The 26117-nt window shown below is 45.6% G+C and overlaps 1 protein-coding gene across 2 annotated transcripts; it reads left to right on the forward strand.

Moving 5' to 3' along the window:
- LOC120027171 (neurocalcin-delta A) lies at positions 1-25962 on the forward strand. Of its 2 annotated transcripts, XM_038972043.1 has the most exons (4): positions 1-174; positions 5829-5833; positions 25466-25571; positions 25756-25962. In XM_038972043.1, the coding sequence occupies exons 1-4, from the start codon at positions 18-20 to the stop codon at positions 25848-25850; spliced, it is 363 nt and encodes a 120-aa protein (XP_038827971.1). In that variant the 5' UTR covers positions 1-17; the 3' UTR covers positions 25851-25962. The 2 variants fall into 2 exon arrangements, with proteins under 2 accessions (XP_038827971.1, XP_038827970.1); XM_038972042.1 differs by lacking the exon at positions 5829-5833 and having other exon boundaries at positions 1-395; positions 25756-25865.
- Positions 25963-26117: the final 155 nt, after the last annotated feature.

The following is a 26117-nucleotide window of genomic DNA, read 5'->3' on the forward strand; positions in this document are numbered from 1 at the left end:
CCACCAAAACATCTAAAATGGGGAAGCAGAACAGCAAACTCCGCCCAGAGGTGATGCAGGATCTGCTGGAGAGCACGGACTTCACCGAAGCTGAGATCCAGGAGTGGTATAAGGGCTTCCTGAGAGACTGCCCCAGCGGGAACCTCTCCATGGAGGAGTTTAAGAAGATCTACGGTAACTTCTTCCCCTACGGAGACGCCTCCAAGTTCGCAGAGCACGTCTTCCGCACCTTCGACGCCAACGGGGACGGGACGATAGACTTCCGGGAGTTCATCATCGCTCTGAGCGTCACGTCGCGGGGCAAGCTGGAGCAGAAACTGAAGTGGGCCTTCAGCATGTACGACCTGGACGGGAACGGATACATCAGCAAGTCTGAGATGCTGGAGATTGTACAGGTCTGTCTGTCTGTCTGTCTGTCTGTCTGTCTGTCTGTCTGTCTGTCTGTCTGTCTGTCTGTCTGTCTGTCTGTCTGTCTGTCTGTCTGTCTGTCTGCCTGCCTGTCTGCCTGTCTGCCTGTCTGCCTGTCTGCCTGTCTGCCTGTCTGCCTGTCTGCCTGTCTGCCTGTCTGCCTGTCTGCCTGTCTGCCTGTCTGCCTGTCTGCCTGTCTGCCTGTCTGCCTGTCTGCCTGTCTGCCTGTCTGCCTGTCTGCCTGTCTGCCTGTCTGTCTGCCTGTCTTCCTGTCTGTCTGCCTGTCTTCCTGTCTGTCTCTCTCTCTCTCTGTCTCTGTCTCTGTCTCTATATGTCTATCTATTCTATCCTTGTGCAGTTGTGTATACATATGACTGAACCCCTTACACAGCTGTGTGTAAATACCCTGGCCCTTGATAATCACCCATCAGGCTTTTAGTGAGCGAAACCCCATAAAGGCTGTCTAGTCACATAGTCTCCTTCTCTAGCTGTCCACTCCTTATCACACCAGCTATATCAGTCTGTCTCTAGCTGTCCACTCATCATCACACCAGCTATATCAGTCTGTCTCTAGCTGTCCACTCATCATCACACCAGCTATATCAGTCTGTCTCTAGCTGTCCACTCATCATCACACCAGCTATATCAGTCTGTCTCTAGCTGTCCACTCATCATCACACCAGCTATATGAGCCTGGTTCTGGCTGTCCACTCCTCATCACACCAGCTATATCAGTCTGTCTCTAGCTGTCCACTCATCATCACACCAGCTATATCAGTCTGTCTCTAGCTGTCCACTCATCATCACACCAGCTATATCAGCCTGGTTCTGGCTGTCCACTCATCATCACACCAGCTATATCAGTCTGGTTCTAGCTACGATGTTACTGTGGTACTAGACTACCCCTATGGTGTTACTGTTGGACTAGACTACCCCTATGGTGTTACTGTGGGACTAGACTACCCCTATGGTGTTACTGTGGGACTAGAATACCCCTATGGTGTTACTGTGGGACTAGTCTACCCCTATGGTGTTACTGTGGGACTAGACTACCCCTATGGTGTTACTGTGGGACTAGAATACCCCTATGGTGTTACTGTGGGACTAGACTACCCCTATGGTGTTACTGTGGGACTAGAATACCCCTATGGTGTTACTGTGGGACTAGTCTACCCCTATGGTGTTACTGTGGGACTAGACTACCCCTATGGTGTTACTGTGGGACTAGAATACCCCTATGGTGTTACTGTGGGACTAGACTACCCCTATGGTGTTACTGTGGGACTAGAATACCCCTATGGTGTTACTGTGGGACTAGTCTACCCCTATGGTGTTACTGTGGGACTAGACTACCCCTATGGTGTTACTGTGGGACTAGACTACCCCTATGGTGTTACTGTGGGACTAGACTACCCCTATGGTGTTACTGTGGTACTAGACTACCCCTATGGTGTTACTGTGGGACTAGTCTACCCCTATGGTGTTACTGTGGGACTAGACTACCCCTTTGGTGTTACTGTGGGACTAGTCTACCCCTATGGTGTGACTTTGGGACTAGTCTACCCCTTTGGTGTTACTGTGGTACTAGACTACCCCTATGGTGTTACTGTGGTACTAGTCTACCCCTATGGTGTTACTGTGGTACTAGTCTACCCCTATGGTGTTACTGTGGGACTAGACTACCCCTATGGTGTTACTGTGGGACTAGACTACCCCTATGGTGTTACTGTGGGACTAGACTACCCCTATGGTGTTACTGTGGGACTAGAATACCCCTATGGTGTTACTTTGGGACTAGACTACCCCTATGGTGTTACTGTGGGACTAGACTACCCCTATGGTGTTACTGTGGTACTAGTCTACCCCTATGGTGTTACTGTTGGACTAGACTACCCCTATGGTGTTACTGTGGGACTAGACTACCCCTATGGTGTTACTGTTGGACTAGACTACCCCTATGGTGTTACTGTTGGACTAGTCTACCCCTATGGTGTTACTGTGGTACTAGACTACCCCTATGGTGTTACTGTGGGACTAGACTACCCCTATGGTGTTACTGTGGGACTAGACTACCCCTATGGTGTTACTGTGGGACTAGAATACCCCTATGGTGTTACTGTGGGACTAGACTACCCCTATGGTGTTACTGTGGGACTAGACTACCCCTATGGTGTTACTGTGGGACTAGACTACCCCTATGGTGTTACTGTGGGACTAGACTACCCCTATGGTGTTACTGTGGGACTAGACTACCCCTATGGTGTTACTGTTGGACTAGACTACCCCTATGGTGTTACTGTGGGACTAGACTACCCCTATGGTGTTACTGTGGGACTAGACTACCCCTATGGTGTTACTGTGGGACTAGACTACCCCTATGGTGTTACTGTGGGACTAGACTACCCCTATGGTGTTACTGTGGGACTAGAATACACCTATGGTGTTACTGTTGGACTAGACTACCCCTATGGTGTTACTGTGGGACTAGACTACCCCTATGGTGTTACTGTGGGACTAGAATACCCCTATGGTGTTACTGTGGGACTAGACTACCCCTATGGTGTTACTGTGGGACTAGACTACCCCTATGGTGTTACTGTGGGACTAGACTACCCCTATGGTGTTACTGTGGTACTAGTCTACCCCTATGGTGTTACTGTGGGACTAGAATACCCCTATGGTGTTACTTTGGGACTAGACTACCCCTATGGTGTTACTGTGGGACTAGAATACCCCTATGGTGTTACTGTTGGACTAGAATACCCCTTTGGTGTTACTGTGGGACTAGACTACCCCTATGGTGTTACTTTGGGACTAGACTACCCCTATGGTGTTACTGTGGGACTAGAATACCCCTATGGTGTTACTGTTGGACTAGAATACCCCTATGGTGTTACTGTGGGACTAGACTACCCCTATGGTGTTGCTGTGGGACTAGAATACCCCTATGGTGTTACTGTGGGACTAGACTACCCCTATGGTGTTACTGTGGGACTAGACTACCCCTATGGTGTTACTGTGGGACTAGACTACCCCTATGGTGTTGCTGTGGGACTAGAATACCCCTATGGTGTTACTGTGGGACTAGACTACCCCTATGGTGTTACTGTGGGACTAGACTACCCCTATGGTGTTACTGTTGGACTAGAATACCCCTATGGTGTTACTGTGGAACTAGACTACCCCTATGGTGTGGTGGTGTGGTCTGGGCCTGCTGCCCACCACAGGCCATGTCAATCCTCTTCACATGCCTCTTACGTCACCCCTGTCCAGGGCTGCTATTTTAAGTTGATCACTTGGCCCTAAACATAATCCCATTCTCCAGTTGGGTGATCATTAGTTTTATCTTCTTGTTATTTTGGTCAGAGCTCTGAGTCAGAGCTCTTTGACATCGGCTTTGAAAAATCTAGGAATCTGGCAGACGGTCAGTCAGTTAGTTAGCTTTCCCTGTGATAAATGCAGGCTGATGGCAGTCCACCTGGAACTGTTTAGATCCACATGGGACTGTTTAGATCCACCTGGGACAGGGTAGATCCACCTGGAATTGGGTAGATCCACCTGGAACTGTTTAGATCCACCTGGAACTGTTTAGATCCACCTGGAACTGTTTAGATCCACCTGGAACTGGGTAGATCCACCTGGAACTGAGTAGATCCACCTGGAACTGTTTAGATCCACCTGGAACTGTTTAGATCCACCCGGGACTGTTTAGATCCACCTGGAACTGAGTAGATCCACCTGGAACTGAGTAGATCCACCTGGAACTGTTTAGATCCATCGGGAACTGGGTAGATCCATTGGGAACTGGGTAGATCCATCGGGAACTGGGCAGATCCATCGGGAACTGGGTAGATCCATCGGGAACTGGGTAGATCCATCGGGAACTGGGTAGATCCATCGGGAACTGGGTAGATCCACCTGGAACTGGGTAGATCCACCTGGAGTCAATCAAATGTATTTATGAAGTACTTTTACATCAGCAGATGTCACAAAGTGCTATACAGAAACACATCCTAAAACCCCAAACAGCAAGCAATGCAGGTGCAGAAGCACGGTGGCTAGGAAAAACTCCATAGAAAGGCAGGATTTTAGGAAGAAACCTGGAGAGGAAGGCTCTGAGGGGTGGCCAGTCCTCTTCTGGCTGTGCCGGGTGGAGATTATAAGAGTATATGGCCATTTAAGGCCAGATTGTTCTTCAAGATGTTCAAATGTCCATAGATCGAGAGCTTTCAGAGGTCGATAGAGAGAGAGAGAGAGAGAGAGAGAGAATCGAAAACAGCAGGTCCGGAACAAGGTAGCACGTCCGGTGAACAGGTCAGGGTTCCATAGCCGCAGGCAGAACAGTTGAAACTGGAGCAGCAGCACGACCAGGTGGACTGAGGACAGCAAGGAGTCATCAGGCCAGGTAGTCCTGAGGTATGGTCCTTGGGCTCAGGTCCTCTGGGAGGGGAGGGAGAGAGGGAGAGAGAGAGAGAGAGAGAATTAGAGTGAGCATACTTACATTCACACAGGACACCAGATAAAACAGGAGAATTACACCAGATAACACAGACTGACCCTAGCCCCCCGACAAAACTGAACAGGAAGATTACGTCAGTGACTTAACCCACTCAAGTGATGCACCCCTCCTAGGGACGGCATGGAAGAGCACCAGTAAGCCAGTGACTCAGCCTCCGTAATAAGGTCAGAGGCAGAGAGTCCCAGAAGAATCCCTTCGCACCCCTGGGCCAGACTGCACTCAATCATAGGACCTACTGAAGAGATGAGTCTTCAGTAAAGACTTAAAGGTCGAGACTGAGTCTGTCTCTCACATGGATAGGCAGATCATTCCATAAAAATCTATCTCTATAGGAGAAAGCCCTGCCTCCAGCTGTTTGGTTATAAATTCTAGGGACAATAAGGTGGCTTGCGTCTTGTGACCGTAGCGTGCGTGTAGGTATGTACGGCAGGACCAAATTGGAGAGATAGGTAGGAGCAAGCCCATGTAATGCTTTGTAGGTTAGCAGTAAAACCTTGAAATCAGCCCTAGCCTTAACAGGAAGCCAGTGTAGAGAGGCTAGCACTAGAATAATATGATCAAATTGTTGGGTTCTAGTCGAGATTCTAGCAGCCATGTTTAGCACTAACTGAAATGTATTTAGTGCTTTGTAGCCGGATAGTAGAGCATTGAAGTAGGCTAATCTAGAAGTGAATAAAGCATGGTTTTTCTGCAATTTTACGAAGATGGAAAAAAACAGATTTCTTTCTTTCTTGAGACCTAGAACTAGCATCTCTGTTTTGTCCGAGTTTAAAAGTAACACATTTGTATCCATTTCCTTATGTCTGAAACACAGGCGTCCAGGGTATACAATTTTGTATGCAATTTTGGGGCTTCACCATGTTTCATCGAAATGTACAGCTGTGTGTTGTCCGCATAGCAGTGAAAGTTGACATTGTGTTTCCGACAGACATCACCAAGAGGTAGAATATATAGTGAAAACAATAGCGGTCCTAAAACGGAACCCTGAGGAACACCGACACTTACAATTGATTTGTCAGAGGACAAACCATACACAGAGACGAACTGATATCTTTTTGACAGATAATGTCACGTTCCTGACCTATTTCTGTTAGTTTGTTGTATGTGTTAGTTGGTCAGGACGTGAGTTTGGGTGGGCATTCTATGTTTTCTGTTTCTATGTTGGTTTAAGGGTTGCCTGGTATGGCTGTCATGTTTTGTCATTGATTATCATGTCTTGTCCCTGTGCTTCCCTTCTATTCGTTTCCCTCTGCTGGTCTTATTAGGTTCTTTTCCTCTTTCTATCCCTCTCTCTCCCCCTCCCTCTCTCCCTCTCTCGCTCTCTCTCTCTATCGTTCCGTTCCTGCTCCCAGCTGTTCCTCATTCTCCTAACTACCTCATTTACTCTTTCACACCTGTCCCCTATTTTGCCCTCTGATTAGAGTCCCTATTTCTCCCTCTGTTTTCCGCTTCTGTCCTTGTCGGATCCTTGTTTGATGTTTGCTGTTCTGTGTCCTTGTTCCGCCCTGTCGTGTTTTTGCCTTCTTCAGATGCTGCGTGTGAGCAGGTGTCTATGTCAGCTACGGCCTGTGCCTTCCCGAAGCGACCTGCAGTCTGTGGTCGCGTCTCCAGTCGTTCCTCTCTACTGACGAGAGGATTTCAGTTTTCCTGTTTTGGATTTACCTATGATAATATCCAGGAGTATCGTGTTTTGTTAAAACTGGAATAAAGACTCTGTTTCTATTAAGTCGCTTTTGGGTCCTCATTCACCAGCATAACAGAAGGATCCGACCAAGAATGGACCCAGCGACTACGGATTCTCGCAACACTGCCGTCGAGTTCCAGGGAGCAATGCTCGGCAGACACGAGCAGGAATTGTCTGCTGCTCGTCATGCCGTTGAGACCCTGGCCGCTCAGGTCTCCGACCTCTCAGGACAGTTTCAGAGTCTTCGTCTCGTGCCACCAGCTACTTCCTGGTCTTCCGAGTCTCCGGAACCTAGGGTTAATAACCCACCATGTTACTCTGGGCAGCCCACTGAGTGTCGCTCCTTTCTCACCCAGTGTGATATTGTGTTCTCTCTCCAGCCCAACACATACTCAAGAGAGAGAGCTCGGATCGCTTACGTCATATCACTCCTTACTGGTCGGGCTCGGGAGTGGGGCACAGCTATCTGGGAGGCAAGGGCTGAGTGTTCTAACGATTATCAGAACTTTAAAGAGGAGATGATACGGGTTTTTGATCGTTCAGTTTTTGGGAAGGAGGCTTCCAGGGCCCTGGCTTCCCTATGTCAAGGTGATCGATCCATAACGGATTACTCTATAGAGTTTCGCACTCTTGCTGCCTCCAGTGACTGGAACGAGCCGGCGTTGCTCGCTCGTTTTCTGGAGGGACTCCACGCTGAGGTTAAGGATGAGATTCTCTCCCGGGAGGTTCCTTCCAGCGTGGACTCTTTGATTGCACTCGCCATCCGCATAGAACGACGGGTAGATCTTCGTCACCGAGCTCGTGGAAGAGAGCTCGCGTTAACGGTGTTCCCCCTCTCCGCATCTCAACCATCTCCTCCCACCGGCTCAGAGACTGAGCCCATGCAGCTGGGAGGTATTCGCATCTCGACTAAGGAGAGGGAACGGAGAATCACCAACCGCCTTTGCCTCTATTGCGGTTCTGCTGGACATTTTGTCATGTCATGTCCAGTAAAAGCCAGAGCTCATCAGTAAGCGGAGGGCTACTGGTGAGCGCTACTACTCAGGTCTCTCCATCAAGATCCTGTACTACCTTGTCGGTCCATCTACGCTGGACCGGTTCGGCTGCTTCCTGCAGTGCCTTGATAGACTCTGGGGCTGAGGGTTGTTTTATGGACGAAGCATGGGCTCGGAAACATGACATTCCTCTCAGACAGTTAGGGAAGCCCACGCCCATGTTCGCCTTAGATGGTAGTCTTCTCCCCAGTATCAGATGTGAGACACTACCTTTAACCCTCACAGTATCTGGTAACCACAGTGAGACCATTTCCTTTTTGATTTTTCGTTCACCTTTTACACCTGTTGTTTTGGGTCATCCCTGGCTAGTATGTCATAATCCTTCTATTAATTGGTCTAGTAATTCTATCCTATCCTGGAATGTTTCTTGTCATGTGAAGTGTTTAATGTCTGCTATCCCTCCTGTTTCTTCTGTCCCCTCTTCTCAGGAGGAACCTGGTGATTTGACAGGAGTGCCGGAGGAATATCATGATCTGCGCACGGTCTTCAGTCGGTCCAGAGCCAACTCTCTTCCTCCTCACCGGTCGTATGATTGTTGTATTGATCTCCTTCCGGGGACCACTCCCCCTCGGGGTAGACTATACTCTCTGTCGGCTCCCGAACGTAAGGCTCTCGAGGATTATCTGTCTGTTTCTCTCGACGCCGGTACCGTGGTGCCTTCTTCCTCTCCCGCCGGAGCGGGGGTTTTTTTTGTTAAGAAGAAGGACGGTACTCTGCGCCCCTGCGTGGATTATCGAGGGCTGAATGACATAACGGTTAAGAATCGTTATCCGCTTCCCCTTATGTCGTCAGCCTTCGAGATTCTGCAGGGAGCCAGGTTCTTTACTAAGTTGGACCTTCGTAACGCTTACCATCTCGTGCGCATCAGAGAGGGGGACGAGTGGAAAACGGCGTTTAACACTCCGTTAGGGCATTTTGAATACCGGGTTCTGCCGTTCGGTCTCGCTAATGCTCCAGCTGTCTTTCAGGCATTAGTTAATGATGTACTGAGAGACATGCTGAACATCTTTGTTTTCGTTTACCTTGACGATATCCTGATTTTTTCACCGTCACTCGAGATTCATGTTCAGCACGTTCGACGTGTACTCCAGCGCCTTTTAGAGAATTGTCTCTACGTGAAGGCTGAGAAGTGCGCCTTTCATGTCTCCTCTGTCACATTTCTCGGTTCTGTTATTTCCGCTGAAGGCATTCAGATGGATCCCGCTAAGGTCCAGGCTGTCAGCGATTGGCCCGTTCCTAAGTCACGTGTCGAGTTGCAGCGCTTTCTCGGTTTCGCTAATTTCTATCGGCGTTTCATTCGTAATTTCGGTCAAGTGGCTGCCCCTCTCACAGCTCTGACTTCTGTCAAGACGTGCTTTAAGTGGTCCGGTTCCGCCCAGGGAGCTTTTGATCTCCTCAAGAAGCGTTTTACATCCGCTCCTATCCTTGTTACTCCTGACGTCACTAAACAATTCATTGTCGAGGTTGACGCTTCAGAGGTGGGCGTGGGAGCCATTCTGTCCCAGCGCTTCCATTCTGACGATAAGGTCCATCCTTGCGCTTATTTTTCTCATCGCCTGTCGCCATCGGAACGCAACTATGATGTGGGTAACCGCGAACTGCTCGCCATCCGCTTAGCCATAGGCGAATGGCGACAGTGGTTGGAGGGGGCGACCGTCCCTTTTGTCGTTTGGACTGACCATAAGAACCTTGAGTACATCCGTTCTGCCAAACGACTTAATGCACGTCAAGCTCGTTGGGCGTTGTTTTTCGCTCGTTTCGAGTTCGTGATTTCTTATCGCCCGGGAAATAAGAACACCAAGCCTGATGCCTTATCCCGTCTCTTTTGTTCTTCTGTGGCTTCTACCGACCCCGAGGGGATTCTCCCTGAAGGGCGTGTTGTCGGGTTGACTGTCTGGGGAATTGAGAGACAGGTAAAGCAAGCACTCACTCACACTGCGTCGCCGCGCGCTTGTCCTAGTAACCTTCTGTTCGTTCCTGTCTCTACTCGTCTGGCTGTTCTTCAGTGGGCTCACTCTGCCAAGTTAGCTGGCCACCCCGGCGTTCGGGGTACGCTTGCTTCTATTCGCCAGCGGTTTTGGTGGCCTACTCAGGAGCGTGACACGCGCCGTTTCGTGGCTGCTTGTTCGGACTGCGCGCAGACTAAGTCAGGTAACTCTCCTCCTGCCGGTCGTCTCAGACCGCTTCCCATTCCTTCTCGACCATGGTCTCACATCGCCTTAGACTTTATTACCGGTCTGCCTTCGTCTGCGGGGAAGACTGTGATTCTTACGGTTGTCGATAGGTTCTCTAAGGCGGCACATTTCATTCCCCTCGCTAAGCTTCCTTCCGCTAAGGAGACGGCACAAATCATCATTGAGAATGTGTTCAGAATTCATGGCCTCCCGTTAGACGCCGTTTCAGACAGAGGCCCGCAATTCACGTCACAGTTTTGGAGGGAGTTCTGTCGTTTGATTGGTGCTTCCGTCAGTCTCTCTTCCGGGTTTCATCCCCAGTCTAACGGTCAAGCAGAAAGGGCCAATCAGTCGATTGGTCGCATATTACGCAGCCTTTCTTTTCGAAACCCTGCGTCTTGGGCAGAACAGCTCCCCTGGGCAGAATACGCTCACAACTCGCTTCCTTCGTCTGCTACCGGGCTATCTCCGTTTCAGAGTAGTCTTGGGTACCAGCCTCCTCTGTTCTCGTCCCAGCTCGCCGAGTCCAGCGTTCCCTCCGCTCAGGCTTTTGTCCAACGTTGTGAGCGCACCTGGAGGAGGGTCAGGTCTGCACTTTGCCGTTACAGGGCGCAGACTGTGAGAGCCGCCAATAAACGTAGGATTAAGAGTCCTAGGTATTGTCGCGGTCAGAGAGTGTGGCTTTCCACTCGTAACCTTCCCCTTACGACAGCTTCTCGCAAGTTGACTCCGCGGTTCATTGGTCCGTTCCGTGTCTCTCAGGTCGTCAATCCTGTCGCTGTGCGACTGCTTCTTCCGCGACATCTTCGTCGCGTCCACCCTGTCTTCCATGTCTCCTGTATCAAGCCTTTTCTTCGCGCCCCCGTTCGTCTTCCCTCCCCCCCCCCCGTCCTTGTCGAGGGCGCACCTATTTACAAGGTACGGAAGATCATGGACATGCGTTCTCGGGGACGTGGTCACCAGTACTTAGTGGATTGGGAGGGTTACGGTCCTGAGGAGAGGAGTTGGGTTCCATCTCGGGACGTGCTGGACCGTTCGTTGATTGATGATTTCCTCCGTTGCCGCCAGGGTTCCTCCTCGAGTGCGCCAGGAGGCGCTCGGTGAGTGGGGGGGTACTGTCATGTTTTGTCATTGATTATCATGTCTTGTCCCTGTGCTTCCCTTCTATTCGTTTCCCTCTGCTGGTCTTATTAGGTTCTTTTCCTCTTTCTATCCCTCTCTCTCCCCCTCCCTCTCTCCCTCTCTCGCTCTCTCTCTCTATCGTTCCGTTCCTGCTCCCAGCTGTTCCTCATTCTCCTAACTACCTCATTTACTCTTTCACACCTGTCCCCTATTTTGCCCTCTGATTAGAGTCCCTATTTCTCCCTCTGTTTTCCGCTTCTGTCCTTGTCGGATCCTTGTTTGATGTTTGCTGTTCTGTGTCCTTGTTCCGCCCTGTCGTGTTTTTGCCTTCTTCAGATGCTGCGTGTGAGCAGGTGTCTATGTCAGCTACGGCCTGTGCCTTCCCGAAGCGACCTGCAGTCTGTGGTCGCGTCTCCAGTCGTTCCTCTCTACTGACGAGAGGATTTCAGTTTTCCTGTTTTGGATTTACCTATGATAATATCCAGGAGTATCGTGTTTTGTTAAGACTGGAATAAAGACTCTGTTTCTATTAAGTCGCTTTTGGGTCCTCATTCACCAGCATAACAATGGCTCTTAATTAGAGGCAGGTGTTTGGCGTTTTCCTCTAATTGAGAGTCATATTTAGGTAGGTTGTTTCACAGTGTTCGTTGTGGGTGGTTGTCTCCTGTGTCAGTGTTTGTCGCACCATACGGGACTGTTCGGTTTGTTTTGTACATCGTCATTTTGTGTAGTCTATTTTTACCTGTTCGTGCGTTCTTCGCGTTATTTGTAAGTTCGTATTGTTCAGGTCTGTCTATACATTTCGGTTTTGTTATTTTGTAGTTTATTCAAGTCTAGGTCGTTTTCTGTCTTCATTGTTTTGTCGTGTCTTTATTAAATTATGTATTCACAACCCGCTGCGCCTTGGTTCAATCACTACTCCTCCTCTTCGGTTGAAGAGGAGGAGAACCACCGTTACAGATAAGATCTAAACCAGGCAAGAACTTGTCCGTGTAAACCAATTTGGGTTTCCAAATTCTCCAAAACAATGTGGTGATCGATGATATCAAAAGCAGCACTAAGGTCTAGGAGCACGAGGACAGATGCAGAGCCTCAGTCTGACACCATTAAAAGGTAAATTACCACCTTCACAGTGCTAAGATGGGGTCTAAAATCAGACTGAAGCATTTCCTATACATTATTTGTCTTCTGGAAGGCATTGGGTTGCTGCGCAACAGCTTTTTATAAAATTTTTGAGAGGAATGGGAGATTCGACATAGGCCGATAGTTGTTTATATTTTCCGGGTCAAGGTTTGGCTTTTGAAGAGAGGCTTTATTACTCAAATCAAATGTTATTTGTCACATGCGCCGAATACAACATGTGTAGACCTTACCTTAATGCTTACTTTCAAGCCCACAATTAACCAAAAATGCTGGGGGTTTTTTACAAAAAAAAATAAGAATAAGTAATAAAAGTAGCGAATAATTAAAGAGCAGTAAAATAACAATAGTGAGGCTGTGAACAGGGGGTACCGGTACAGAGTCAATGTGCACCGGTTACTTGAGGATATTGAGGTAATATGTAGAGTTATTAAGGTGACTATGCATAGATAAAAACAGAGAGTAGCTGCAGCGTAAAAGGGGGGGGGGGGGACATGTAAATAGTCCGGGTAGCCATTTGATTAGATGTTCAGGAGTCTTATGGCTTTAGGGTAAAAGCTTTTAAGAAGCCTTTTGGTCCTAGACTTGGCGCTCCGGTATCGCTTGCCATGCGGTAGCAGAGAGAACAGTCTATGACTGGGGTGGCTGGAGGCTTTAGGGCCTTCCTCTGACACCACCTCATAGAGAGCTCTTGGATGCCAGGAAGCTTGTCCCCAGTGATATACTGGGCCGTTAGCACTACCCTCTGTAGTGCCTTGCAGTCGGAGGCCGAGCATTTGCCATTCCAGGCAGTGATGCAACCAGTCAGGATGCTCTCAATGGTGCAGCTGTAGAACCTTTTGAGGATATGAGGACCAATGCCAAATTTTTCACTCTCCTGAGGTGGAATAGGGTTTGTCGTGCCCTCTTCAAGACTGTCTTGGTGTGCTTGAACCATGTTAGTTTGTTGGTGATGTGGACACCAAGGAACTTGAAGCTCTCAACCTGCTGCACTACAGCCCTGTCGATGAGAATAGGGGCGTGCTCGGTCCTCCTTTTCCTGTAGTCCACAATCATCTCCTTTGTCTTGATCACATTGAGGGAGAGGTTGTTGTCCTGGCACCACATGGCCAGGTCTCTGACCTCCTCCCTATAGGCTGTCTTACTCACTGTTTTGTCATCGGCAAACTTAATGATGGTGTTGGAGTCGTGCATCGTGCAGTCATGAATGAACAGAGAGTACAGGAGGGGACTGAGCATGCACCCTTGAGGGTCCCCCGTGTTGAGGATCAGTATGGCGGATGTGTTGTTACCTACCCTCACCACCTGGGAGCGGCCCGTCAGGAAGTCCAGGATCCAGTTGCAGAGGGATGTGTTTAGTCCCAGGGTCCTTAGCTTAGTGATGAGCTTTGAGAGCACTATGGTGTTGAACGCTGAGCTGAAGTCAATGAATATCATTCTCACAGAGGTGTTCCTTTTGTCCAGGTGGGAAAGCGCAGTGTGGAGTGCAATAGAGATTGCATCATCTGTGGATCTGTTAGGGCTGTATGCAAATTTGAGTGGGTCTAGGTTTCCTGGGATAATGGTGTTGATGTGAGCCATGACTTTCAAAGCACTTCATGGCTACAGACGTGATTGCTATGGGTCGGTATTCATTTAGGCAGGTTACCTTGGTGTTCTTGGGCACAGGGACTATGGTGGTCTGCTTGAAACATGTTGGTATTAAAGACTCGGACAGGGAGAGGTTGAAAATGTCAGTGAAGACACTTGCTAGTTGGTCAGTGCATGCTCGGAGTACGCGTCCTGGTAATCCATCTGGCCCTGCGGCCTTGTGAATGTTCACCTGTTTGAAGGTCTTACTCACATCGGCTGCGGACTGCGTGACCACACAGTCTTCCAGAACAGATAATGCTTTCATACATGTTTAAGTTACTTGCCTCGAAGCGAGCATCGAAGTAATTTACCTCGTCTGGTAGGCTCGTGTCACTGGGCAGCTCTCAGCTGTGATTCCCTTTGTAGTCTGTAATAGTTTGCAAGCCCTGCCACATCCGACGAGCATCGGAGCCAGTGAAGCACGATTCAATCTTAGTCCTGTATTGATGCTTTGCCTGGTTGATGGTTCGTCGGGGGGCATAGGGGGATTTTTTATAAGAGTCCCGCTCCTTGAAAGCGGGACTCTACCCTTTAGCTCAGTGAGGATGTTGTCTGTAACCCATGGCTTCTGGTTGGTGACTGCTGCACGTGCAGTCACTGTGGGGACGACATCGTTGTTGATGCACTTATTGATGAAGCCAGTGACTGATGTGGGGTACTCCTCAATGCCATCGGCAGAATCCCGGAACATATTCCTGTCTGTGCTAGCAAAACAGTCCTGTAGCTTAGCATCTGCATCATCTGACCACTTTTTATTGACCGAGTCACTGGTGCTTCCTGCTTTAATTTTTGCTTATAAGCAGGAATCAGGAGGATAGAATTATAGTCAGATTTGCCAAATGGAGGGAGAGGGAGAGCTTTGTATGCATCTGTGTGTGTGGAGTAAAGTTGATCTTGAGTTTTTTTTCCCTCTGGTTGCACATTTAACGTGCTGATAGAAATATGGTAAAACGGGTTTAAGTTTTCCTGCATTGAAGTCCCTGGCCACTCGGATCGCCACCTCTGGATGAGCATTTTCCTGTTTGCTTTTGGTGGTATACAGCTCATTGAGTGCGGTCTTAGTGCCATCTTCGGTCTGTGGTGGTATGTAGACACCTTCGAAAAATACAGATGAAAACTCTGTAGGAAGATAGTGATAGCTGTGGTCTACAGCTTATGATGAGATACTCTACCCTCAGACTAGCAAAACCTTGAGAATTCCTTAGATATTGTGCACCAGCTGTTGTTTACAAATATACATGGACCGCCACCCCTTGTCTTACCAGAGGCTATGTTCTATCCTGCTGATACAGTGTATAACCCGCCCTTGTCTTACCAGAGGCTATGTTCTATCCTGCTGATACAGTGTATAACCCACCAGCTGTATGTTAGTCATGTTGTTATTCAGCCTCGACTCAGTGAAACATAAGATGTTACAGTTTTTAATGACCCGTTGGTAGTTTAATCTTGCTTGGAGGTCATACATTTTATTTTCCAATGATTGCACCTTTGCCAATAGAACAGATGGCAGTGGGAGTTTACTTGCTCGCTTACAAATTCTCAGAAGTCAATTTGATTTTTCTCCATCTATTCATGCAAATGACAGAGATTTGGGCCTCTTCCCGGGAAAGCTGTATATCCTTCACGTCGGACTCATTAAAGGAAAAAGCTTCTTCCAGTTCTTGGTGAATAATCGCTGTTCTGTCCAGAAGTTATTTTCGGTCATAAGAGACGGTAGCAGCAACATTATGTACAAAATAAGTTAAAAATAAGTTACAAACAGCGCAAAAAAAACGAACGAAATAACACAGTTGGTTAGGAGCATGTAAAACGTGAAATAACACAGTTGGTAAAACGTCACCCATCCTCTCCGACGCCATTCTACTACCACTTTTAGTGAGTTTGGTCCGGAGCTTGAAGGTTAGAGGCCATGACTATTTTCATGAATGTGTCAAGAGATACAGGATCAAAAAACACTTGAGTGTCTCCATTGATGGTCCTGGCAGACTCAGGACAACTGCGCTTTGGAGAAATACGCAGATTCAAAGAGGGATCCATAATTTGCCTACTAATGATCATGATATTTTCATCTAAGAAGTTCATGAATTCATCACTGCTGAAGTGAAAGCCATCCTCTCTTGGGGAATGCTGCTTTTTAGTTAGCTTTGCAACTGTCTCAAAAACATGTTTAGGATTGTTCTAATGTTCTGTGAGGGCTCTTCGATATTGCACGGTACAGTCTTTCCAAACTAGTCAGAAGACTTCCAGTTTGGTGGAGCGCCATTTCCGTTCCAATTTTCTGGAAGCTTGCTTCAGGGTTAAGGTATTTTCTGTATACCAGGGAGATAATTTCTTGTGACAAATGTTTTTTGTTTTAGGGGTGCTACTGCATCTAGGGTATTACGCAAGGTTAAAGATATATCTTCAGTTAGGTGGATTTTTGTACTCCGACGTCCTTGGGTAGGTGGAGGGAGTCTGGAAGGTTATCTAGGAATCTTTGGGTTGTCCGAGAATTTATAGCTTGGTTTTTGCTGATCCTGTAATGTGTACACTGGGAGTCGGGAAGCAAGTACAGAGAGTGAATAATTTAATAATAAGTCAACTAACGTGGAACAAAACAAGAAACACGAAAAGCGTACAGACATGAAACCGAAATAGAGTCAATAACACCTAGGGAAAGAACCTAAGGGAGTGACAGTTATAGGGAAGGTAATCAGGAAGGTGAGTCTGATGAGGCGCTGGTGCCCGTAACGATGGTGACAGCTGTGCGTAATAATAATGAGACTGGTGTCCTCGAGCACCGGAGAGGGAGTATACGTGACAGATCTTTGGTTGGGGTCTGAGCAGATTATTTGTTGTGATTGCAAACGTACTAAAATGGTGGTCCAATAGTCCAGGAGTATGAGGAAAAACATTTAGATCCACAGTATTTATTCCACGTGACTAAACTAGATCCAGGGTATGACTGTGGCAATGAGTAGGTCCGGAGACATGTTGAACATAACCCACTGAGTCGATGATGGCTGCGAAAGCCTTTTGGAGTGGGTCTGTGGACTTTGTGAATATTGGAGTCACCAAAAATGTGAATATTATCTACCGTGACTACAAGGTCTGATAGGAATTCAGGGAACTCAGTGAGGAACGCTGTATATGGCCCAGAAGGCCTGTATACAGTAACTATAAAAAGTGATTGAGTATGCTGCATAGATTTCATGCCTAGCAGCTCAAAAGACGAAAACGCAGTCATTTCTATTTTTATTTTATTATTGACATTTGCTGTAGTTAGCAACACCTCCACCTTTGCGGGATGTTCGGGGGATATGGTCACTAGTGTAACCAGGAGGAGAGTCCTCATTTAACAGAGTAAATTCATCAAGCTTGAGCCATTCTTCAGTCAAGCCAGTCACATCAAGATTATGAACAGTGATTAGTTCATTGACTATGACTGCCTTGGAAGTGAGGGATCTAACAGTAAGTAGCCCTATTTTGAGATATCATAATCTCTTTCAATAATGACAGGAATGTAGAAGGTCTTGCCTAGGAAATCTTTTTACATACAGACGGAAAAAACGTTGGGATATCAGAGAGGCGGTAACTCACCAGCATTAGGAATACAACTTTCCTGAATTGGTTCCTTTGTTCGTACCCCCCATGGCAATTAAACTTATTCCAGTTGCTGCTCCAAACCACCTCTGGCGAAGAAGATGTATTCATTCATTTGGACTTCTAGTCCAACTCGGGAGGTGTGCATGCCATCCACCGCTTCCGAGTATATTACTCGCTAATGTTCAGTCTCTGGATAATAAAGTAGACGAGCTCCGGGCGAGGATCTCCTTCTTGAGAGACATCAGGGATTTTAACATACTCTGTTGTTGAAAAAGCCATATCTCAGACTGGCCAATAAAACGAAAAGATTAACTTCTATTACGATTTATTACGATTTTTGTAATTTGAATTTCGCACTCTGCAATTTCACCGGACGTTGGCCAGGTGGGAAGCTAGTGACCCAATGATCCGTAAACAATGGATCTAAAGTGTTTACGGATCATTGGGACACTAGCGTCCCACCTGGCCAACATCTGGGGAAATTGCAGAGCGCAAAATTCAAATTACAAAAATCGTAATATTAAACATTCATGAAAGTACAAGTGTTATACATCATTTAAAAGCTTAACTTCTTGTTAATCCAGCCGCTTTGTCAGATTTCAAAAAGGCTTTACGGCGAAAGCACACCATGCGATTATCTGAGGACAGCGCCCCGCACACAAAAGCATTACATTCATTTTCCAACCAAGCAGATTGGGTCAGAAAGTCAGAAATAGCGATAAAATAAATCACTTACCGTTGAAGATCTTCATCTGGTTGCAATCACAAGGGTCCCAACTACATAACAAATGGTCCTTTTGTTCGATAAAGTCCTTCTTTATATCCAAAAAAAGTCAGTTTCATTGGCGCACTTGAATCAGTAATCCACCGTTTTCCCTACGCGCACTCAGCGAAACGCGCAACAAACACTACAGCCAAAATGGGAGCCACTTACTAAAACTACAGATTCTAGCTCATTTTTCAAAAAACAAGCCTGAAACTATTTCTAAAGACTGTTGCCATCTAGTGGAAGCCCTAGGAACTGCAATCTGGGAGGTATTCCATTTATATTCCCATTGACAGCCGTAGTAATCATGGGTGAGCTGAAAAAAAATCTGGATGGATTGTCCTCGGGTTTTCGCCTGCCATATCAGTTATGTTATACTGACAGACATTATTTTAACAGTTTTGAAAACTTTAGAGGGTTTTCTATCCAATGCAATATAAAAATGAGTCGTTTCCAGCTACAATAGTCATTTACAATATTAACAATGTCTACACTGTACTTCTGATCAATTTGATGTTATTTTAATGGACTAAAATGTGCTTTTCTTTCAAAAACAAGGACTAAGTGACCCCACACTGTTGAATGGTAGCGTAGATTCACCTGTAACTAGGTAGAGGCCCCTGGAACTTGGTAGATTCCCTTGGAACTGGGTAGATTCACCTGTAACTGGGTAGATTCACCTGGAACTGGGTAGATTCACCTGGAACTAGGTAGAGGCCCCTGGAACTTGGTAGATTCCCTTGGAACTGTGTAGATTCACCTGTAACTAGGTAAATTCCCCTGTAACTAGGTATATTCACCTGTACCTAGTTATATTCACCTGTACCTAGGTATATTCACCTGTACCTAGGTATATTCACCTGTACCTAGGTATATTCACCTGTACCTAGGTAGATTCACCTGTACCTAGGTAGATTCACCTGTACCTAGGTATATTCACATGTACCTAGGTATATTCACCTTTAACTAGGTATATTCACCTGTACCTAGGTAAATTCACCTGTACCTAGGTATATTCATATAAATATATATATTCATATATATTTACAAACTAAGCAAGTGTGTTTAGTGAGTCCACCAGATTAGAGGCAGTAGGGATGACCAGGGATGTTCTCTGTTTAGTGAATCCTCCAGATCAGAGGCAGTAGGGATGACCAGGGATGTTCTCTGTTTAGTGAGTCCTCCAGATCAGAGGCAGTAGGGATGACCAGGGATGTTCTCTGTTTAGTGAGTACTCCAGATCAGGGGCAGTAGGGATGACCAGGGATGTTCTCTGTTTAGTGAGTCCTCCAGATCAGAGGCAGTAGGGATGACCAGGGATGTTCTCTGTTTAGTGAGTCCTCCAGATCAGAGGCAGTAGGGATGACCAGGGATGTTCTCTGTTTAGTGAGTCCACCAGATCAGAGGCAGTAGGGATGACCAGGGATGTTCTCTGTTTAGTGAGTCCTCCAGATCAGAGGCAGTAGGGATGACCAGGGATGTTCTCTGTTTAGTGAGTCATCCAGATCAGAGGCAGTAGGGATGACCAGGGATGTTCTCTGTTTAGTGAGTCCTCCAGATCAGAGGCAGTAGGGATGACCAGGGATGTTCTCTGTTTAGTGAGTCCTCCAGATCAGAGGCAGTAGGGATGACCAGGGATGTTCTCTGTTTAGTGAGTCCTCCAGATCAGAGGCAGTAGGGAGGACCAGGGATGTTCTCTGTTTAGTGAGTCCTCCAGATCAGAGGCAGTAGGGATGTCCAGGGATGTTCTCTGTTTAGTGAGTCCTCCAGATCAGAGACAGTAGGGATGACCAGGGATGTTCTCTGTTTAGTGAGTCCTCCAGATCAGAGGCAGTAGGGATGACCAGGGATGTTCTCTGTTTAGTGAGTCCTCCAGATCAGAGGCAGTAGGGATGACCAGGGATGTTCTCTGTTTAGTGAGTCCTCCAGATCAGAGGCAGTAGGGATGACCAGGGATGTTCTCTGTTTAGTGAGTCCTCCAGATCAGAGGCAGTAGAGATGACCAGGGATGTTCTCTGTTTAGTGAGTCAGCCAGATCAGAGGCAGTAGGGATGACCAGGGATGTTCTCTGTTAGTGAGTCTGCCAGATCAGAGGCAGTAGGGATGACCAGGGATGTTCTCTGTTTAGTGAGTCCTCCAGATCAGAGGCAGTAGGGATGACCAGGGATGTTCTCTGTTTAGTGAGTCCTCCAGATCAGAGGCAGTAGGGATGACCAGGGATGTTCTCTGTTTAGTGAGTCCTCCAGATCAGAGGCAGTAGGGATGACCAGGGATGTTCTCTGTTTAGTGAGTCCTCCAGATCAGAGGCAGTAGGGATGACCAGGGATGTTCTCTGTTTAGTGAGTCCTCCAGATCAGAGGCAGTAGGGATGACCAGGGATGTTCTCTGTTTAGTGAGTCCTCCAGATCAGAGGCAGTAGGGATGACCAGGGATGTTCTCTGTTTAGTGAGTCCTCCAGATCAGAGGCAGTAGGGATGACCAGGGATGTTCTCTTAATAAGTGTGTGAATTGGACCATTTTCCTGTCCTGCTAAGCATTCAACATGTAATGAGTACTTTTGGATGTCAGGGGAAAAGTATGGAGTAAAAAGTACATCATTTTCTTTAGGAATGTAGTAAAGTAAAAGTAGTCAAAAAATATAAATAGTAAAGTACAGATGCCCCCAAAACCTACTAATATACCACTGATGCTGACTGAAGCACTGTGACACTGCTGGTGAATGTTCACATTACAACAACAGCACACAGGAGGGAGTTGTTCTAGCCACCGTGCTTCTACACCCCATATTAGCCTGGTTCCTCTCTAGGTTTCTTCCTAGGTTCTGGCCTTTCTAGGGAGTTTTTCCTAGCCACCGTGCTTCTACACCTGCATTGCTTGCTGTTTGGAGTTTTAGGCTGGGTTTCTGTACAGCACTTTGTGACATCTGCCGATGAAAAAATGACTTTATATATACATTGGATTGAGAGCCCTGCAGTAAACTGGTTACCAATGTCAGTGGACTGGTTACCAATGTCAGTGGACTGGTTACCAATGTCAGTGGACTGGTTACCAATGTCAGTGATCACTGCCTGTATCATTAGTAGGCATAGTTAATCAATATCACTTCATGTCTGTCACTTTCAGTCACATAATATCACTTTCAATCACATAATATCACTTTTTATCACATAATATCACTTTCAATCACATAATATCACTTTCTATCACATAATATCACATATCACTTTCAATCACATAATATCACTTTCAATCACATAATATCACTTTCAATCACATAATATCACTTTCTATCACATAATATCACATAATATCACTTTCAATCACATAATATCACTTTCAATCACATAATATCACTTTCTATCACATAATATCACTTTCTATCACATAATATCACTTTCAATCACATAATATCACTTTCTATCACATAATATCACATAATATCACTTTCAAACACATAATATCACTTTCTATCACATAATATCACTTTCAATCACATAATATCACTTTATATCACATAATATCACTTTCTATCACATAATATCACTTCATGTCTGTCACTTTCTATCACATAATATCACTTTCTATCACATAATATCACTTTCTATCACATAATATCACATGATATCACTTTCAATCACATAATATCACTTTCTATCACATAATATCACTTCATGTCTGTCACTTTCTATCACATAATATCACTTTCTATCACATAATATCACTTTCTATCACATAATATCACATAATATCACTTTCAATCACATAATATCACTTTCTATCACATAATATCACTTTCAATCACATAATATCACTTTCTATCACATAATATCACTTTCTATCACATAATATCACTTCATGTCTGTCACGTCCTGACCATAGTTCTTATGTGTTTTGCTTGTTTTAGTGTTGGTCAGGACGTGAGCTGGGTGGGCATTCTATGTTGTGTGTCTAGTTTGTCTGTTTCTGTGTTCGGCCTAATATGGTTCTCAATCAGAGGCAGCTGTCAATCGTTGTCCCTGATTGGGAATCATATATAGGTGGCTTGTTTTGTGTTGGGATTTTGTGGGTGGTTGTTTCCTGTCTTTGTGTTTTGTCTGCACCAGAAAGGACTATATCGGTTTTGCCACATTTGTTATTTTGTAGTTTTGTAAGTGTTCACGTTTTCGTTCGTTATTAAACATGTTGAGCACGAGCTACGCTGCGTGTTGGTCCGATCCCTGTTACACTCTCTCTTCTCGTGAAGAGAGGGAAGGCTGCCGTTACAATGTCTGTCACTTTCTATCACATAATATCACTTTCTATCACATAATATCACTTCATGTCTGTCACTTTCTATCACATAATATCACTTTCTATCACATAATATCACTTCATGTCTGTCACTTTCTATCACATAATATCACTTCATGTCTGTCACTTTCTATCACGTAATATCACTTAGACCTATAAGGTCAACTAAGTTAGAGACTAATAGAGTCATCTCACTAACACTGGATTGTATTTGCCACTTGTGAGACAGGCTCATCTCTCATCAGTGTAAGACAGAGTGAGACAGAGAGGGAGTTACAGAGAGAGAGATATAGAGAGAGAGTTACAGAGAGAGAGAGACATAGAGATAGTTACAGAGAGAAAGACATAGAGAGAGTTACAGAGAGAGAGACATAGAGAGAGACATAGAGAGAGTTACAGAGAGAGAGACATAGAGAGAGACATAGAGAGAGTTACAGAGAGAGAGACATAGAGAGAGACATAGAGAGACACAGAGAGTTACAGAGAGAGAGAGAGAGAGAGAGTTACAGAGAGAGAGACATAGAGAGAGTTACAGAGAGAGAGACATAGAGAGAGACATAGAGAGAGTTACAGAGAGAGAGACATAGAGAGAGACATAGAGAGAGTTACAGAGAGAGATACATAGAGAGAGACATAGAGAGAGTTACAGAGAGAGAGACATAGAGAGAGTTACAGAGAGAGAGACATAGAGAGAGTTACAGAGAGAGAGACATAGAGAGAGACATAGAGAGAGTTACAGAGAGAGACATAGAGAGAGTTACAGAGAGAGAGAGACATAGAGAGAGTTACAGAGAGAGAGACATAGAGAGAGACATAGAGAGAGTTACAGAGAGAGAGAGAGACATAGAGAGAGTTACAGAGAGAGAGACATAGAGAGAGACATAGAGAGAGTTACAGAGAGAGAGACATAGAGAGTTACAGAGAGAGAGACATAGAGAGAGACATAGAGAGACACAGAGAGTTACAGAGAGAGAGAGAGACATAGAGAGAGAGACAGAGAGAGAGACAGAGAGAGACACAGAACATTAGAAGAATCGGCAGCACCTGGTATCACCCTACACAACACTGAAATCAAGTGTCTGCTGTACGCAGATGACCTGGTGCTGCTGTCTCCCACTAAAGAGGGGTTACAGCAGCACCTAGATCGTCTTCACAGGTTCTGTCAGACCTGGGCTCTGACCGTTAACCTAAAAAAAACAAATATAATGATATTCCAAAAAAGGTCGGGAAATAAGGATGACAAATATAAATTCTATTTGGACACAGTTCTATTAGAACACACCAAAAACTACACATATCTAGGACTAAATATGAGCAACACAGGTAGCTTTCACATGGCTGTGAATGAGCTGAGAGACAAAGCAAGAAGAGCATTCTATGCCATTAAAAGGAACATCAAAATTGAAATTCCAATTAGAATCTGGCTCAAAATTTTTCAATCAGTTATAGAACCAATTGCTCTATATGGCAGTGAAGTATGGGGTCCACTCTCTAATAATGAATTTACTAAATGGGACAAACATCCAACTGAAATATTGCATGCAGAGTTTTGCAAGACTGTATTGCAAGTACAAAGAAAAACTCCAAATAACGCATGTAGGGCAGAATTGGGCCAATACCCCCTCCTCATTCGAATAGAAAAAAGAGCCATCAAATTTTACAACCATCTAAAAACAAGTGACCCTAAAACATTCCATCACACAGCTCTACAATGTCAAGAGATGAAACCAGAGAAGAGTCCCCTCAGCCAGCTGGTTCTGAGGCTCAGTTCACCAACCCAAACCAACCCCATAGAGCCTCGGGACAGCCCTCAGAAAATCTGGCCCAACCAAATCATCACAAAACAAAAAGAAAAATATATCACCTATTGGAAAGACACCACAAAAAATCAAAGTAAACTTCAATGCTATTTGGCTCTAAACAGACAGTACATGGTGGCAGACTATCTGACCACTGTGACTGATAGAAAACTGAGGAAAACATTGACTAGGTACAGACTCAGTGAGCACCGTCTGGCTATAGAGACCGGTCGTCACAGACAAACCTGGCTGCCCAGAGAGGACAGGCTGTGCTCACTCTGCTCCAGGGGAGAGGTAGAGACAGAGGTGCATTTCCTACTACACTGTGACAAATACTCAGACCTAAGAGCATATTTCTTTCCCAAAATTATAACTCAATACAAAGAATTTGAAACTATAAAAGATGAAGAAAAAATCAAATATTTATTGGGTGAAAAGCCAAAATGTGCAGTTTTGGCAGCCAAATATGTGTCCTCCTGCCACAACCTGAGGGACAGCCAGTGAAAAATGCAAAGTAATGTTGATAATATTTCCCATTTAGCTTAGTTTTGTTTTGTCTTTCATACCAGGTCATATGTCTTCTCAAGTCATATTGACACTGGTCTACTACCATTGATTTAATGTATTGTTGTTCTGATTAATATTGTTGTTGTAGTTGTTGTTAATGGTAATCCCATGTCCACTACTACTGTTATTATTGCTGTTGGTCCCACCATTTATTTATATATAAATATATATATATTTTGTATATATATACATATATATTTGATTTTTATTTTTCGATATGTATACTTTGACAATGTAAGTAATAATGAACTTGCCATGTCAATAAAGTCAATTGAATTGAATTGAATTGAATTGAGAGACACAGAGAGTTACAGAGAGAGAGACATAGAGAGAGTTACAGAGAGAGAGACATAGAGAGAGACATAGAGAGACACAGAGAGTTACAGAGAGAGAGAGAGACATAGAGAGAGAGACAGAGAGAGAGACAGAGAGTTACAGAGAGAGAGAGAGACATAGAGAGAGAGAGAGAGAGAGAGAGAGAGAGACACAGACAGAGAGAGAGAAGGTTTAGCAGGTGTGCCTATAAAGTTGTATTTTAATCTGTACTTCTAACAACCAGTAATCAGATACCAAGACTTCTGGGCAGAGAAGTTATCAGGAGACCTGCCATTTCTCAGAGATATGTTTTGTCTGGTGAACTAGCTCATATAAACAGGTTATAACATCAGATCATGTAATGTGGAGGTTGGTTTCTCATACCCCCTCTCTCTAAACCTGTCTCCAGGCGATCTACAAGATGGTTTCCTCTGTCATGAAAATGCCGGAGGATGAGTCGACACCTGAGAAACGCACAGACAAGATCTTCAGGCAGATGGACACAAATCGTGATGGTGAGTATCTAGCGATCAAATTTCAATTCACTCCCAAATCCTCCTTCAGGCCGTATCCACTTCCTCCCTGTTTCCCTCCTACTGTCTGTGCACCAACTGACACCAACTGACACCAACTGACACCAACTGACACCAACTGACACCAACTGACACTAACTGTCCTTTTACTCATTGTGTTCTTCAGGTAAACTGTCTCTGGATGAGTTTGTTGAGGGAGCAAAGAACGATCCGTCTATCGTGCGGCTGCTGCAGTGTGATCCCAGCAGCGTAGGGCAGTAGAAGAACCTACTGTCTTCAGTCATCTAGTATTATTTATTCAGGTCAAAGCATTCTCCTTCATTCACCCAGTAGTAACTAACTGTGCACAACAGATCAACATCCATCAGATCAAAATGGACCCAAGCAGAGGAGCCACATACTGGACCATCACATACTGGAAAATCAAATACTGGACCATCACATACTGGACCATCACATACTGGACCATCACATACTGGACCATCACATACTGGACCATCACATACTGGAAAATCAAATACTGGACCA

This window comes from Salvelinus namaycush, chromosome 32 (assembly GCF_016432855.1).
Source record: "Salvelinus namaycush isolate Seneca chromosome 32, SaNama_1.0, whole genome shotgun sequence".
Lineage (NCBI taxonomy): Eukaryota > Metazoa > Chordata > Actinopteri > Salmoniformes > Salmonidae > Salvelinus > Salvelinus namaycush.

Excerpts from the sequence above, each read along its gene's own strand:
- LOC120027171 (XM_038972042.1), top strand. The coding sequence starts at position 18 with ATGGGGAAGCAGAACAGCAAACTCCGCCCAGAGGTGATGCAGGATCTG. Across the intron at positions 396-25,465 it reads AGATGCTGGAGATTGTACAG|GCGATCTACAAGATGGTTTC; the intron begins GTCTGTCTGTCT and ends ACCTGTCTCCAG. Across the intron at positions 25,572-25,755 it reads GATGGACACAAATCGTGATG|GTAAACTGTCTCTGGATGAG; the intron begins GTGAGTATCTAG and ends TGTGTTCTTCAG.